Consider the following 15,577-nt stretch of genomic DNA (forward strand, 5'->3'; position numbering starts at 1 on the left):
ACAGCCAGAAAAGAAAACAAGAACCCCTCCTTACAGATGAAGAACTACCATGTAACAGAGTAAGTAAATAGACTCTTCATACTCGGCAGAGGACTTGAAGCTGCCTACTCTTCGTCAAAATCCAATCTTCTTTTACACTGTATCTGGATTCCTCGAAGGCACTTCCCTAAGAGGGAAGGGTGCCGAGTGGACAGTTCTACCAGAGCAGACTATCCGATAGTCACCTCTGCGATCGTCACTGTGTGTCAGGTACTTACTCTGTCTTTAAAGCTATCATGTAGTTGGTCTTCAGCAAAAATATGGACCTGCAGTGGCTGGACGCTGAAAATGAGAGCGGACTTCAGCATAGTGACAGTCTCTTCCAGTCTTTCACCACAGGCAACAACAGCAAGGTGCATTTTCTCCGTGGGCTGTGTTTTCAGACTGTACCTATCAACAAAGAAGAGCACATTCCAACAGTTCAGCATGGATTTACTACTAACGGATATTTCTACCATGTTTAAAAACAGAGGTTTACAACTCTTTAAAATGTAAAAGAAACATCAATAAATACTACAATGCTGACTCCATCATCCAATCATTTCTGCCTATACTCTTGACCAGTTTTCCACAGCAACACACCTCAGGAGGCAACTGTCCCAAGAACACAGAACTAACTTCACTCATCATCACACTGGGTGTCAAGAAAGGAAGCCTAAGTAATCGGAAGGCCTTCCAATGAAACATTTTAAAACTGTGTTTCTTTCATTGAAACTTCTTCTAATGCCATTTAAAATCCCTTTACATGCCTCCTCCAACCCACAATCAGATCACTATGAAGCAAGTCAGCTACAATTTCATCTACACATATTTCAATATTACATCCTGTCTTAAGCAAAGCTTATCACAAGACATCTGTTCGTGTAACTTTTTCTCAGAGGCACACATTCAGTTCCATTTACCAAGTACTCACCAAGATGTGTAAACATTTATGAAAGGACCTCACACACACTGATACGGCTTTCTGGAAGGAGAGATCTCCTCTCACTCCAACAGAGCGGTGGTGTTCCGGCTGAGGAGCCCTTTCCTCCCTCTGGTGTGGGCATGAGCTCCCCACACTGCTCCACTGAAGGCACTGGAGAGAAGTGGCGCCTTCTCCCCATCCACTCCCTGAATCCCTGGCCCTCGTATCCCTTAAGGCCTTCATTTCCTAACAGGAAAACTGTATGGGTACCACTCACGCTGACAAGGAAAGATGAATGCAGTTCATCTCAAAACAGCAGAGGCCACAGAACACAGCGAAAGCAACCGAGGCACACAATTCTAGAGAATTCTATCTCATCTTCCCGTCAACTATACTCAGATCCTACTCCTCACAGTGGTTCTAAAACATCTTCATTAGAACATCAGCCTGGGGATGGGCAGACGGTTCTGTGGTTAAGAGCACCTACTGCTCTTGCAGAGGACCAAGCAGATGCTGGGGCTGGCAATTTTCCTTCCTCAGCCTCTCAAGTTCTTAGGAGCAGAAGCTTGTGTCACCAACCAAGAGAAGATTTTATCTTTATTTTGGTATTTTTAACAAGGCCATCCAGAATTTCTGGTTTCCTACTTGGTCTCAACTGTCACTGTCCACAAGCTGGTTCACAACCATCTATAACCCCAGTGCCAGGGCACCTGATACCCTGTTCTGACTTTTGCAGGCACCAGACATGCATGTGGTGCAGACATATAAGCTGGGAAAACACTCACACACATAAAGTAAGTCTAAGAAAATTAAAACATCACAACCAGGCAAGGTGGTGTAAGCCTGTAATTTTAGCACTCAGAAGGCAGAGGCAAGAGAATCCAGTCTGGCTCCCTAACAAGACTATCTCCGGGGGGGGGGGGGGGGGGGGAACCATAATATGAGAACCTCCAATAGGTTCAGGTTGCTTAACTAGTCAACAAGAAGAATACACCCCAAAGTCAGAAGTCAAGAGCAGCTATGAACTGACCTGTAACAGTTACATGTTGCTCTGCCCAGAACTCTCTGCAGACAATGTTAAGAAACACTATACCTTAGGAAAAAAGAAAAATGTTCCTCAAGAAAGGAAAAAAAAAACAATCTTCCTAAAAACAGCCTCAAAGGCCAGTCATGGCTGTAATACCAGGACATGGGAAGTGGAGGCAGACGGATCAGTAGTCCAGGGTCACTCATATCTATACAGCAAGTTTGACGCCAGCCTAGGCTCTGCGAGAGCCTGTCTCAAAAGCAACAAAATCTACTCAATCCCCCAAGCATGTTAGTGAGGACAGTTTAGCTGGGGGTCTGCCAGTTCCACTGTGACATCTCTCCACAGCACTATGCAGACTCCAATACCCAAGCCGACAAGATGCAACACGCACTAAAAGATGTCTCCACCCACCACTGACCCTCCACTCCAAGGACAGAAAGGACAACTGCAGAAGATCAGAAGAGATCTAAAGGAAGCTTCCAGACTGCGGGAACTGGTGCCTAATTTCCTAAGCATTCACAGGGAGACAGCCATTCCAGTCATTCTGGCCAATTGAACGTTAGGATCTTCATCGTGGGCTGTTAAAATGTGCTTTATCTTAACTAAAATCCCTGTAGAGATAGGGAATCTTACCCCAAAAGAATTCTGAAACCACACCCACTTCCTGCATGACGAGAAGAAATCTTTAGGTAATTCAAAGAGCACCTGTGGGCTCTTCTAACTCAGTAAAGCAGAGCACCAGCCACCTGTGAGTAGAGGGACGCCTCACAGAATGGCCTCAAGTGGGAGCGAGGCCCAGCAGGACCCCTCAGCCCACTCACAAAGAGAGGCAGCAGCTTGGTCATCCAGAGGGGAGCCCTGGACTACAAAGGGGCCAGACTGTGGTGCAGGCTCCCTCTGGCAGTCTTCCTACCCAGCTTTACTTTTTATCAAAGATCCTTCCAACATCCCTCAAGCAATTCTAGGGACAGCTAAAATTACTGTGTCGTAATCTGCTGACTAGAAGTCAGTCTAGTTGTAATGGTTGATTTTGATAGTCACCTTGATACGATGGACAATGAAAAGGGAAGGGAGTCTCAATGAGGAAAAACTGTCTAGGGTAGGTTGGCCTATGGGCATGTATGCCCTGTGAGAGTTTCTTAACTGGGTTTACTGACCTGGGAAGACCCACCCGAATATAGGCGGCACCAATTCAGGAACTGGGTCCGGACTCAGCAACAGGCAGAACAAGCCAAGCGCTAACGCCAACAAACAAGTCACTGCTGTCTGTCCCTGACCGGGTGTGTGACGGGTTTCCGCCATCCTGACCTCCCACAACAACACACTATAACCTGAATGTGGAAACCAAATAAACCCTTTCTCCTTTCAATTGTTTATGTAGGGATATTTTATCACAGCAACAGGAAATGAAAGTAACTATGTGAGCAACACCTCACTTTAGGCAATTGCTATCACTGTGACGTCATTCCCAAACTCTGGCCAAGCACCTGTTAAGGGCCCCAAGCAAGGCAAACAGCCATGCCTTTCCTAACCTGAGCAGCGCCTGAGGGTCTTCCACAGATCCACTCTCATTCCCAATGCCCTCTAGTACCTGAGGAGCCCGAGGCTCACAAAGAAAGGGAGAGCTGGGGTGTACCTCAGTGCTAAAGCTCCTGCCCAGCTCACTCTGAGTTCAGTCTCCAACACCACCAACAAAAAAACCAAAAAAGTATGACACTAATGACCAACATAATAAAATTAAAAATTGAATCCATGAGTGAACCTAAGTAGAAGGTGAAGGGAAAAACTCTTCAAACTCTGTCAACAAATTCAGAGTAAGAGAATCACCACAATCACTACTTTGCCAAAGAAGGGTATTCCCCACACATACTTCAAAGTGGACCTAGAGATTACTACCGAGCGGAAGTGGAAGGCCAGCACCGTAACCATGTGACAAAACTTGGCCAACAATGCCACGCTTATGGTACCAGCCGACTCCTTAGGACAGCACGGGCAAGAGCTTAAACACACCAAAGCCTTGATCCATTCATAGGGACACAGGCATATCCCAACTAAGGGTCATTCTGCAAAACAAAAGTATCACGTCACAAAAGATGGGACCCGGTGGCTCAGTGGGTAGAAATACTTGAAGGCAAACCTGACAAGCTGAGTTCAATCCCCGGAACCCCCAGTGGAAGGAGAGAACCGTAACCGCCTCCTTGGAAGCAGACAGCAGAATCCCCAGAATGTCTCTACTGAATACAGTAGGAAAACGGCACAGCCTGCTTCATAAGGTGGAAGGTGAGGACCAGCACCCGAGACTACCCTCTGACCCCTACCATGGCGCGACACACGCACCTGCATGCAGAATCACGGAACACATACATCCCACACACACAAAACTAAAACAGGGTGAAATGACGTGGCATCTGCATTGTCCACTGTCTGTCTGATACAGGGTCACTGGATGGTGGGGATTTAGCTCTATGTAAGAGAGTGAGTTTAAGGGCTGGAGAGAGGGTCAGCAGTTAAGAGCACTTGCTCGCTCTTCCAGGACCAGAGTTCTGTTCTCATCATCCATGTTAGATAGTCCACAACCTCCTGTAACTCCAGTTCCAAGGGATCTGACACCCTCTTCTGGCCTTTGTGAGCACTAGGCACACTTGGATACATTTAAAGAGAGAGAGAGGGAGGGAGGGAGGGAGGGAGGGAGAGAGAGGGAGGAAGAGAGAGAGAGAAAAAAGAAACTGAGGTTAAGATACTTTACAGAATATTGACATACTGCAAAATGGTTTCTCTTTTTGTATTCACATAGTATAAACAGATTACAATATTACAAACAGAAAGTGTAAAAAAAGGGGTATGACTTAAAATCTCAAATTTAAGAGCCTGGTGTAGCAGTACATGCCTGTAGACTCGAGCTAATTGAATGGCTGGAACATGATGATTACTGGAGTTGATAAGCCACATATCAGTCTGGGACCTTTTTGACAGGTGGAAATCTGTCACACACAGACATACAGAGAGAGAAAATCTGCTATCAACTAACCCTTTCCACTTGCTTATAGGATGCACAGTTGAGAATCTGAGACTTTATGTATACTATTACAAATATTAAGGAGGCAGCTTATATTGCAGGCAATGAATACCTGTTGAAGGGGGAAGAATTAAGTCTTCCCCAGGGATGAGCCCTCTAATTGACTCTCCAGTACCAAGTGGTCACTTCTGAAAACATATGCACACAAGCTACTCAATGGACTCAACAGAGAGAGAGAGAGAGAGAGAGAGAGAGAGAGAGAGAGAGAGAGTGTGTAATATTTAAAGAAAAAGAGGCCATAAATTTGAGGTAGAGCAGGGAGGGATAGGAGGGGGGTTACAGCGGGGAGAAAATGATGTAATTATATTTTACTTTTTTTTAATTACAGGAAAAAAAAAAAAAAGAATGTGGTAACCAGCATGGTCACTGGCAAACAGACTGAGAATTTAAATTAACCATAAAGATAGTGCAGAAACAGAGGAGCCTCAAACGTTGTTGCTCCTGAAGCGGGCACGTCAGGTCATTCCCACGTGCTCCAGCACTCCTGTCTCAGGAGAGCGACCCTTACCCCTTCCTACCAGCACTTGAATCTTTCCCTGAGGCAGGAACAAGACAGGCTCTTCTTCCTCCTGCAGGGCCTTAAACAGTCAGTAAATAATGACCATTCTTTTACTCTTCAGTGGGATGTTCTCCCCTCCTGGTCCCCACAAACCTCTAGGCTAGCACTGACACCGTCTTTCCTTAGCTGTCACATCTCCCACAGAATGTGCTTTTGGTACACTAGCTTTTTGGTTTTATCACATTTTATTTGTTTGGGGCGGGTGTGCACACACAGTCTACACCTGAGGCCAAAGGATCATCTGCAGGAGTGACTTACCTTCCTCCACTCAATGGCAGGCTTGGCAGCAAGTGTCTTTACCAGATGGACCATGTCATCAGCCCCAGTATCTAAAATACTGGGCATTTAATACCCAGCAGTGAAGCCCCTACCTTTAAATTAGGTAACTGACAAATGTATACACACATGTATATACACATACATGAATGCACATGCACTCATACATACACAATGTTCATGTTATCTGTAAACATCTAGTGGAAGCCTTTTATCATCTTGTCTTACAAAATCTGATTGTCAAGTTGACACAGCTTAAGAGTTATCCAAGAGAAGAACTACCTGGATCAGAATGGAACATGGGCATGTTTGGGAGAGACTGTCTTAATGATTGATGTGGCAGTGTCCAGCCCACTGTGGGCGGTACCATCCTGAGGTAGGTGGACCTGGGTTCTATAGGAAGGGGAGCTGAGCAAGCAAGCCAGCCAGCCAGCAGACAGTATTCCTCCATGGTTCCTGCCTTGAGTTCCTCCCCTGACTTCCCTTAGGAATGGACTGTGACCTGGAAGTATAAACCAAGCAAACCCTTTCCTCCCAAGCTGCATTTCTTCAGATTATTGTATCACAGAAACAGAAAGCAAACTAGACCATACCTACTTATCAATTTATTAGTAAAGTTCAATCATAAATTCCCCTAAAATCTACAGTTTATCTTAATAACACTAAGAAAAATTTAGAGCATTTACATGTAATATGTATTAAAATTTAGTAATAACTAAAAGATGAGATAAAGGAATAGAAAATCCAACCAGAATATCAATTATTTAGTTATAAGATATTGAATTACAGGAAAAGAAACACTGCTATGTTTTATTACAGTGAAAGGTTTGTTCATCTACTATCTAATCTTACCTACGCTGATCTACCAATTAAATAGTAAGGGCCTACCTAAAAGCCGCTTCCCAAAAGCAGTTCATTCCACAAACAGCAGAGGGCAGCATCCAATAGGGATTCCAGTAACACAGAGAGGACCCTTTACACCTGACGGTAAGAAGAGATAACAGGCCTGTGTGAGTGGTTAGACTGGGCACTGCCAAGGAATCTACCGAATACCACAATAACTTCATGTTCAATTTTACAGCAACAAACTGCAAATCCAACTGCTATGGAAAATCAAAGCATTTTTACAAAACTGATTTCTGCTTTACTTAGGGCACAGTGTAAAATAAAACCTTAAGATCATTAATTAGGTGAGAATATCCTACAACTGGAATTTTTTCTGGTCAGGAACTCTCTGGATACATTAAAGTCTCCTCCGTCTGATGACATATACAAGACATTAATACATCTTATCTTTTTCTTCACAGACTATGAACACTATCCTAGAAAATTCATTTCACCTACATGTTCTGTTTACCACAAACGTAAAAAGTCACAAATGCAGGTTTAATGGGAGGAAAAGATCATTAAATACATTCAAATTAATCAACTCAAACTACTCATATGGTGTTTCAAGCTGAAACATAAGACGCTGTGCTGACAGTCACGGCCGCTTCATCCCTCCATTCTCTGTTTCAATACACTACCAAAGCTGAGGTGAGGAGACCCGTGGGCTTTCTTAAGGCTGGGGTTGAAAATAAAAAAGTATCTCAAGTTGCACAAATGTTTTTCACTGTCATTTCCTTCCGAAGCAACCATCTGACACTCACTCACTACCCTGCAGGCCTTATGCACCACGTCACTAACCTAGGACACTCCAGCTCTCAGCCCCACGGAGCTCTGTTCTCCATGGAGTCAATTCAAAGTTGCTATTCTAATATCAAAAGGTCCAGGAAATTTCAGACTTGCAAAACTCTTAGGTCTGACTTCCCAGAAATGTCTACGATCCCTGATGCAAGGCAGGAGTCCTCAGTCTGAAGGCATAATGCCATGTCTTGAAGAGATGCACACCAGACTAGTAATGAAATAAGACTCTGGGACCAGGGTCTGCCTGGTGAGTTTTTAAATACTGCCTATGAAATTCTCTACACTACTGCATAAACACAGCACTGAGGTTTTAACATCACCAAGAAAAGTTATACTGCTCTTTGGTTTTCCTTTGAAAGATACCAAGTCCACAAGTTGTGTATTTTAATTTAAAAAGATTAGTCAAGAAAGTAAATGCGAACCTAGGAGTAATGCTTGCCTCTTCATTAGAAATTTGTGTTTAAAATATAACATTGCTTATAGGCAGCCAAACTCAGTGGTACCCTAACAAATAACACATAGACGTTTTTCACATGCAGGTGCTTGCACATCCATTTAAGCCTCACCACAAACTTTCCAGATAAAGACATTTCCAGTGTTATTTTAACACAGTTTATTTACAATCAACACCTAAGCCGGGCGGTAGTGTCGCACGCCTTTAATCCCAGCACTCAGGAGGCAGAGCCAGGCGGATCTCTGTGAGTTCGAGGCCAGCCTGGGCTACCAATTGAGTTCCAGGAGAGGCGCAAAGCTACACAGAGAAACCCTGTCTCGAAAAACCAAAAAAAATACAATCAACACCTAGCATGTGCCTTTGTTCTTGGGGGGAGGGGAAGGAACTAACCCTATTATTCCATTTCTCCTGTCAAACTGCACAACAGGGTAAGAGGGAAATGAAAACGGAAATTTCAATTTTTCAATAAAAACTACTTTGTAAAGTTGGGTATAACAATGTAATTTTCTACTGCAGCTTTTACTCCATTTTACATACAATACTCCATACGTACTCCATAACAAACAATTTGTGCATTATTTCCTGAATCTGCCTGGTCCTAAGATCCCTTACTAGAAATGCAGATGCAGGATCCTATCCTCAGCCTGGTTAATCAAGCATCAGCAGAGCAAGAGGCCACAGTGGCTGAAAATGTAACTATGCCTCAAGGCCAAACCTGAATAAAAACAGTGTCTATCAAGCAAGAGTCCATGGGACTAAGGTGTGGAGGCAAAGCCTGTAATCCTTAGCACTCCAGGATTGAGGCAGGAGGAACTCTTCAGTTATCACAAGTGCTTGCCATGTATGCATAAGGTATACGGACTGTTCCTTGCACCCATTCATCCCCCTCAAAAAAAGTTACTGATAAAAATGCTCATACAATAAATGCTGTTTATTTACAGTAACAACTTAAGATTCTTTTTTTTCTTCTTCCTTCCTTCTTTCCTTCCTTCCTTCCTTCCTTCCTTCCTTCCTTCCTTCCTTCCTTCCTTTCTTTCTTTTAGGAAACAAGGTCTCACTATGTAGTCCTGGCTGGCCTGGAACTTGCTATCTCAGAGATATGCCTACTTCTGCCTCCCGTGTGTTAAGATTAAAGGTGGGTGCTCATGCCCAGAACAATTTAGATTCTTAAGTTTAGATGTTTCAATGGATCCATGGTCACCAAGCACAATTTAAAAATTTTCAAAGGCTAACAAATCACTCATCATTGCTAATATTTGTATGTCCTTACTACTCACATTTTTAAGATATCTGCCTGCCAGGCATGGTGGTGCCCACTTTTTATCTCAGCACTTGGGAGGCAGAGGTAGGCAATCTCGGTGAGTTTGAGGGCAGCCAGGAAGATGTCATTGAATTTCAACAAAAAATTACCCACAAAAATTGCAGTAGGAAAGTGGCGCACGCCTGTAATCCCAGCACTCGAGAGGCAGAGCCAGGCGGATCTGTGAGCTCGAGGCCAGCCTGGTCAACATAGCGAGATCCAAGACAGGCATCAAAACTACACAGAGAAACCCTGTCTTGACAAAAACAAAAGAAAAAACAAACCAACAGACAAAGTTCTTATAGGTGTTGCTTACTGCTCGTAATTATTCACTCACACCCTGAACTACATGTAAGTGAATCCTCCTCATCTCCACTGACTTTCCCACCTCTAAAGGGAACCTGGATTACATTGTTCACCAACTTTGGCCTTAAGTTACCAGCTTTGGCCAAAGTAACATGGTGCTAGAGACTAACCCTAGAGCCGTGAGCATGGTAGGCAAGTGCTCTACCACTGCCGTACATCCCCAGGCCCCTCACTCAACTTCTGCATGAGAGTGAGCACACCCAGGGTAAGAACTTCTTTAGCTGTGGTGTTAGAACGAGATGTCCAATGCAGAGGCAGAGCCACAGGCCTGCAATGTTTAAGAAACTGTTATTGTTTGGTGTTAGTTTATAAACTGCAGAAAAGCAAGGAAGAGTGATATAAGCCATGATTCCCTTTTAAAGTATAAATTTAGGGACCAGCAAGATGGCTCCACAGGTAGGAGGTTTGCTGCTGTTGATGATGACCTAAATTCAATCTCTGGAACCCACATGGAAGGAGAGAACCAGCTGCTGCAGGTTGTCCTGTGACCTCCACATAGTTACTAAAGCGCACACACAAATTTAGGGAAAAAAAAAAAAAAACCTAATGGTTTGAGCAACCACAGCCCACAACTTCCACTCCCAATACTCCTAACTACTCAACAGCACTAAAAACACCTGTGTTCATAGGAAAGCTGTATATATGGCAGAGAGTGTGGAGAGACGGGGGGGGGGGGGGGGGGGGGGGGGGGGGGGGGTGTCCACCCTAGGCCATCCAGTGAGCCTGAGGCCAGTCTTAGCTATAAGAGACCCTGCCCCGAAACAACAACAAGAGGAAATATAAATGTCTGTTCATAGCACCATTATTCCTAGCAGCCAAACAGTAGAAACCACCCAAATGCTTATCAACTAACGAACAAAATGTGTCAGATCCATTTAATAAAATAGTATCATAATAGTAAAATATTACACATACTATGGATGAACCCTAAAAATACAACCTAAATGAAAGAGGTCAAACTCAGAAGCTCACACTTGGTATGACTCATTTGTAGGAAATGTTCAGGACAAGCAAATCCATGAAGACAACAGATTTGTGGGAGTCGAGGGTTGCAGGACTAAGAAATGGAGTGGGCAGTTACTGTTCCTAGATACAGGGCTCTTGGCTGAGTAGTCATTAAACTCTACTAAGAGATAAAACATACATACCAGGACGGGAAGTCAAGTTGTTAGGGCTGTTTCTTGGTTGTAACACCATGTTGAAAAACACAGTATACAGATAAGATATAAAACTCATTTGTGGGGGGGGGGGCTAAGCAGACAGTTCATTCAGTGAAGTGTTTGAAAAACAAGCATAAGGCCAGGGTTGAGATCCCCAGCACCGACATAAAAATCCAAGATGGCAGCACACCTGTGACCCCAGTGCTATGGGTAAAGTCAGGATGATCCCTGGGACTTGCTGTCCAGGAGCAGTGGACCTGTCTCAGCAATACGGTGATAGAGAAGACACCAAATGCCAGAGAAGTCAACCTTTGTACACACACACACATAGAAAGAATACACATACCACCTACCATCATGGAAAAACCAGAGGACTAGAGAGATGCTTTAGCAGTTAAGAGGATTGGCCACTCTTGCAGAGGACAGAGTTTGGTTCCCAGCATCCATATCAGGCAGTTCCAACTGCCTATTACTCCAGTTCCAGGGGATCTAACACCCTCTGATCTCCACACACATGTAAACACTCACACAAATGCACACATAGGCATATAAAGGTAAATCCTGAAAAAAGAAAACACTAGAAATATACTGGCAGGAAGTATAATTATTTAAGTGTCTTCCCTTCAAATATCCATTCTCAGACTTGTGAAAACTGCTTTTTTAGGTCAGGGATAGTGGCAAACACCTGCAATCCCAGCATTCAAGAGGCTGAGGCATGAAGATTCTAAGTCTGAGGCAAGCATGGGCTCTACAGCAAGACCCTGTGGGGGAAGGAGAGAAATGGAAGTGTGTTTCTGCAGACTGCAGTGTTACTAATCACAGTAAGTAAGGGCAGTGATCAAAGTCAGACATCAGCTCTTCTGTCAGTGTCCTGCCCACACACAAACTGAGATTCGAAAATTCTGGAAAGCAAAGGTGCTTGCTGTAGCTAATGTTTTCCTGCCTGGCCCACAGTCAGGACAAATCTCTATCACCCGCCAGTCCCACAGCCACTCAGACCCGACCAAGTAAACACAGAGACTTATATTGGTTACAAACTGTATGGCCGTGGCAGGCTTCTTGCTAACTGTTCTTACAGCTTAAATTAATCCATTTCCATTAATCTATACCTTGCCACGTGGCTCGTGGCTTACCGGCATCTTCACACGCTGTTTGTCATCGTGGCAGCTGGCAGTGTCTCTCTGACTCAGTCTTCCACTTCCCAGTTTTTTCTCCTCCTTCTCCCGCCTATACTTCCTGCCTGGCCACTGACCAATCAGTGATTTATTTATTGACCAATCAGCAACACATTTGACATACAGACCATCCCACAGCAGCTTGCCCAGCTTACAACTGCTCAAAAGGTATACCAGACATTCAACACTCAGAGCAGTACCTCTAAGTCATCAGCAGATGGTGAAACTATGAGGGAAGGGGCTATGTTATCAGTAATACAGTGAGGTCCCTAAGGGTGCTACTGTGCCTTGTTACCAAGGTTCGTAAGGCTTCGTACACAGTCCTAGGCGGCTGAACATAAGTAAACTAATCAAAGGGGTCGGGAAAGTCACAGGACTTTATATATGTGACTAAAATGCTCAAAACTACACACACACATACACACACACACACAGAGAGAGAGAGAGAGAGAGAGAGAGAGAGAGAGAGAGAGAATATTTCACGAAACACAGTGTCTGAGTGAGTTCTGGAGACTACAATGGATATAAAGATACTCACTCTAGGGGCTGGAGAGATGGCTCAGCAGTTAAGAGCACTGGCTGCTCTTCCAGAGGACTTGGGTTCAATTCCCAGCAACCACATGGTGGCTCACAACCATCGGTAATGAGATCTGGTGCCCTCTTCTGGCCTGCAGACAGAACACTGTATACATAATAAATAAAAATCTTAAAAAAAAAAAAAAAGAAAAGAAAAAGAAAAAGATACTCTACGTAAGATGTGTTACTATTAGGAAACAGGGTGAGAGCTACATGGGGTATCTCTAAACTTGCCAAGAATTAGTATTTATTTCAGAACAAAAACTTTCTCAGGATAAAACTAATTTTGAAAAGAGACATATTTTCAGGGCTAGAAAGATGGTTCCGTGGTTAAGAGAACTAGATGGTCTTCCAGAGGTCCTGAGTTCAATTCCCAGCAACCACACGGTAGCTCATAGCAATCTGTAGTGGGACCTGATGCCCTCTTCTGGCACAAAGGCGTACATACAGATAGAGCACTCATTTACATAAAATAAATTCATTTTAAAAAACACATTTTCAAAGTTGTCAGTAGTTAGAAATTTTTCAAAATTACACTCTGGGACTGTGGCACGCACCTGCAATCCTAGCACTTGGAAGGCTGAAGTGGAAAGTTTAAGGCAGCTTATGCTACACCGAAACCCTGTCTCAAAAAAATAAACACAGGGGCTGGAGAGACGGTTCCATGGTGAAAAGCACCAGCTGCTCTTCCAGAGGACCCGGGCTCATCTGTAGCTCAACTCTCCGGGGAATCTAACCTCCCTGTGGCCTGAGGACAGCAGGCATGCATGTGGTGCACAACACACATGAAGACAAGCCACTCATAGACATAAAATAAAAAAGAACGCATCTTTTTAAAAAGGACATTTCATTCTCTGCATTTAAAAAAAGCATAGAGCCAGACCAGCTGGTGGTGGTACGCTACTTTCACCCCAGCATGCAAAGGCAGAGGCAGGTGGTCGCCGTGAGTTCCAGGACAGCCAGGGTTCAAAACAGAACAAAAGTGTGGTACTAGCTACGTGGGAGGCTGAAACAGGAGACTCTGAGTTTAGGAGTTGAAGGCTGGTGTGGGTTATAGTGAGACCGTGCCAAAGACAGACACAAACAGCAGCAAAAGCACTTAACAATATGCTCTCCACAGCAACACCTCTCAAACTTGAAGCAGATTTAAATCCAAGATGTCTTCTGTGGGGAGCTGAGGAGACCCTGAGTGAATACGCAAAGAGCAGAGGAAGTCCTGAGTGAATGTCAATCATTGACATGTCAAGGACCCCATGCCTCAGACCCTGGGAAGCGCAAAGCCTCTCCCCCTCAAACCCACCCCCACCCCCACGAGGCTCAGAGGGTCGACAAAGCCTCCCTCTGGCCCCAGTGTGATTATTGACAGCGTAGACAGGTGCAAATGACCAGTGTGTGCAAAACCACCAGCTGCGTGCAGCTTCCTCCTCCCTGATGTTCACAGCCTGTGAACTGTCCACTGCAGACACCGCTCCGGATAACTCTTCCCTCTGCGTCGTGGTCCCACTCCATCAGAGTACACATCCCCCCAGCCCCCAGCTTTTCTGTACGTGTCTGTGTGTCTGTCCTTCCTTCATTCCCTCACACCTCCAGTCAGGTTTCCAGGACCAAGCCATGGAGGACACAACAGTCTTCTATATTAATTAAAACTAAAATCGTTTGTTTGTTTTCATTTCAAAATGTCCATAATAATGACAAGACTTCTGTAAAGTCTATATATAACATAAGTTTTCCTTACTCTATAAAGAGTCAAGGAAAATTTCAGGCAAATCCACTGTAAGAATGTGCAGTGCTGAGTGCAGGGCTACGAGGCAACAACACAATAACAACACAATCTCAAGCCATGGGCACCTGTGACATGCAAGAGACCACAGTTCCAGCCTGTTAGAGGAGATTATTCTCAGAATATGGGCAAGTTATTGGGATCTGCAATCTGCCTGGGCAACTCACCTGCAAGTGCTTTGCATCTGGACTACTTAACTTCTAGCTCTCCATCAGATCTTCCCATCTTAGGTTTCTAATTTCATGAACACTCAGAAAGTGAGGAAAGGGCAGTTACACATGCAGATGATCCTGAAACAATTGTCTCACTACCTCAGAAACAATTGTCTCACTACCTCAGAAGTGTGCTGTGGGATGTCTTTCTGTACGCTGTGAATATGTGTTGCTCTGATTGGTTGATAAATAAAGTTGCATTGGCTATGGCAGGGCAGGATAAGGTTAGGCGGTGCATTCGAACTGTAGAGGAGACTAAGAATAGTGGAGTTGGGGAGACGCCAGCCCGCCACCCCAGGAGCAACAAGATGCCAGTTGACTGGTAACGTCACGGCCACGTGGCAACATACAGATTAATAGAAATGGGTTAAGTTATAAGAGCTAGCTATCAAGAAGCCTGACCCACAGGCCATACAGTTTGCAATTAACATAAGCCTCTGTGTGTTTACTTGGGACCAAGTGGCTGCAGGACTCGGGTGGGAGAAATTAGTCCCAACCGACCCAGGGCCAGGCAGGAGCAGAGAAACTTCCGGCTACAAAAGTGATCACAGAACACTCTCTTCCTTTGACAAAAAAGTAAATCTAGATTACAGATTTAAATGCTTTTTTAAAAAATGTGTGGGAGGAGGAACTCTGGAACAAAAGCTGTTCTGTGCATAATGAAGATTTAAAAAATGAAAAAAAAAATAGCCAACCTGAAAACAAAAATTTTAAAATTCATGCAACATACACTTTCCAAACAAAACTTAAGTTATTATTCAAGGAGAAGAATTTCAACAGACATAACATGGGTAACAGTGTTTAATATTTAAAATAAAATCTCTAAACCAGGGGAGAGTGGTCGCCTTTAATCCCAGCACTCGGATACAGAGTTCTAGGACAGCCAAGGCTAAAAAGAGAAACCCTATCTCAAAAAGCCAAAAACAAAACAAAAAAACTCTAAGCTAAAAGTACACCTTTTAGTCAAATGAGTATCTCCAAAGG

At 44.1% G+C, this 15,577-nt stretch overlaps 1 protein-coding gene across 6 annotated transcripts in view; it reads right to left on the minus strand.

Moving 5' to 3' along the window:
- Gxylt1 (glucoside xylosyltransferase 1) overlaps positions 1–15,577 on the minus strand; it is a 43,025-nt gene that overhangs the window by 23,748 nt on the left and 3,700 nt on the right. For 2 of the 6 annotated variants that reach the window (XM_052748704.1, XM_052748703.1), the window contains exons 2-4: positions 12,564–12,707; positions 6,773–6,865; positions 258–429 (exon numbers count right to left, since the gene is read on the minus strand). In XM_052748704.1, coding sequence (XP_052604664.1) covers positions 258–429; positions 6,773–6,865; positions 12,564–12,707 — 409 coding nt within the window. The remainder of the gene's footprint in view (positions 1–257; positions 430–6,772; positions 6,866–12,563; positions 12,708–15,577) is intronic. The other 4 variants (XM_052748708.1, XM_052748705.1, XM_052748706.1 and 1 more) reach the window with 4 other exon arrangements.

Source organism: Peromyscus californicus, unplaced genomic scaffold, assembly GCF_007827085.1.
Source record: "Peromyscus californicus insignis strain IS unplaced genomic scaffold, ASM782708v3 Scaffold_20__1_contigs__length_68692818, whole genome shotgun sequence".
Classification (NCBI taxonomy): Eukaryota; Metazoa; Chordata; class Mammalia; order Rodentia; family Cricetidae; genus Peromyscus; species Peromyscus californicus.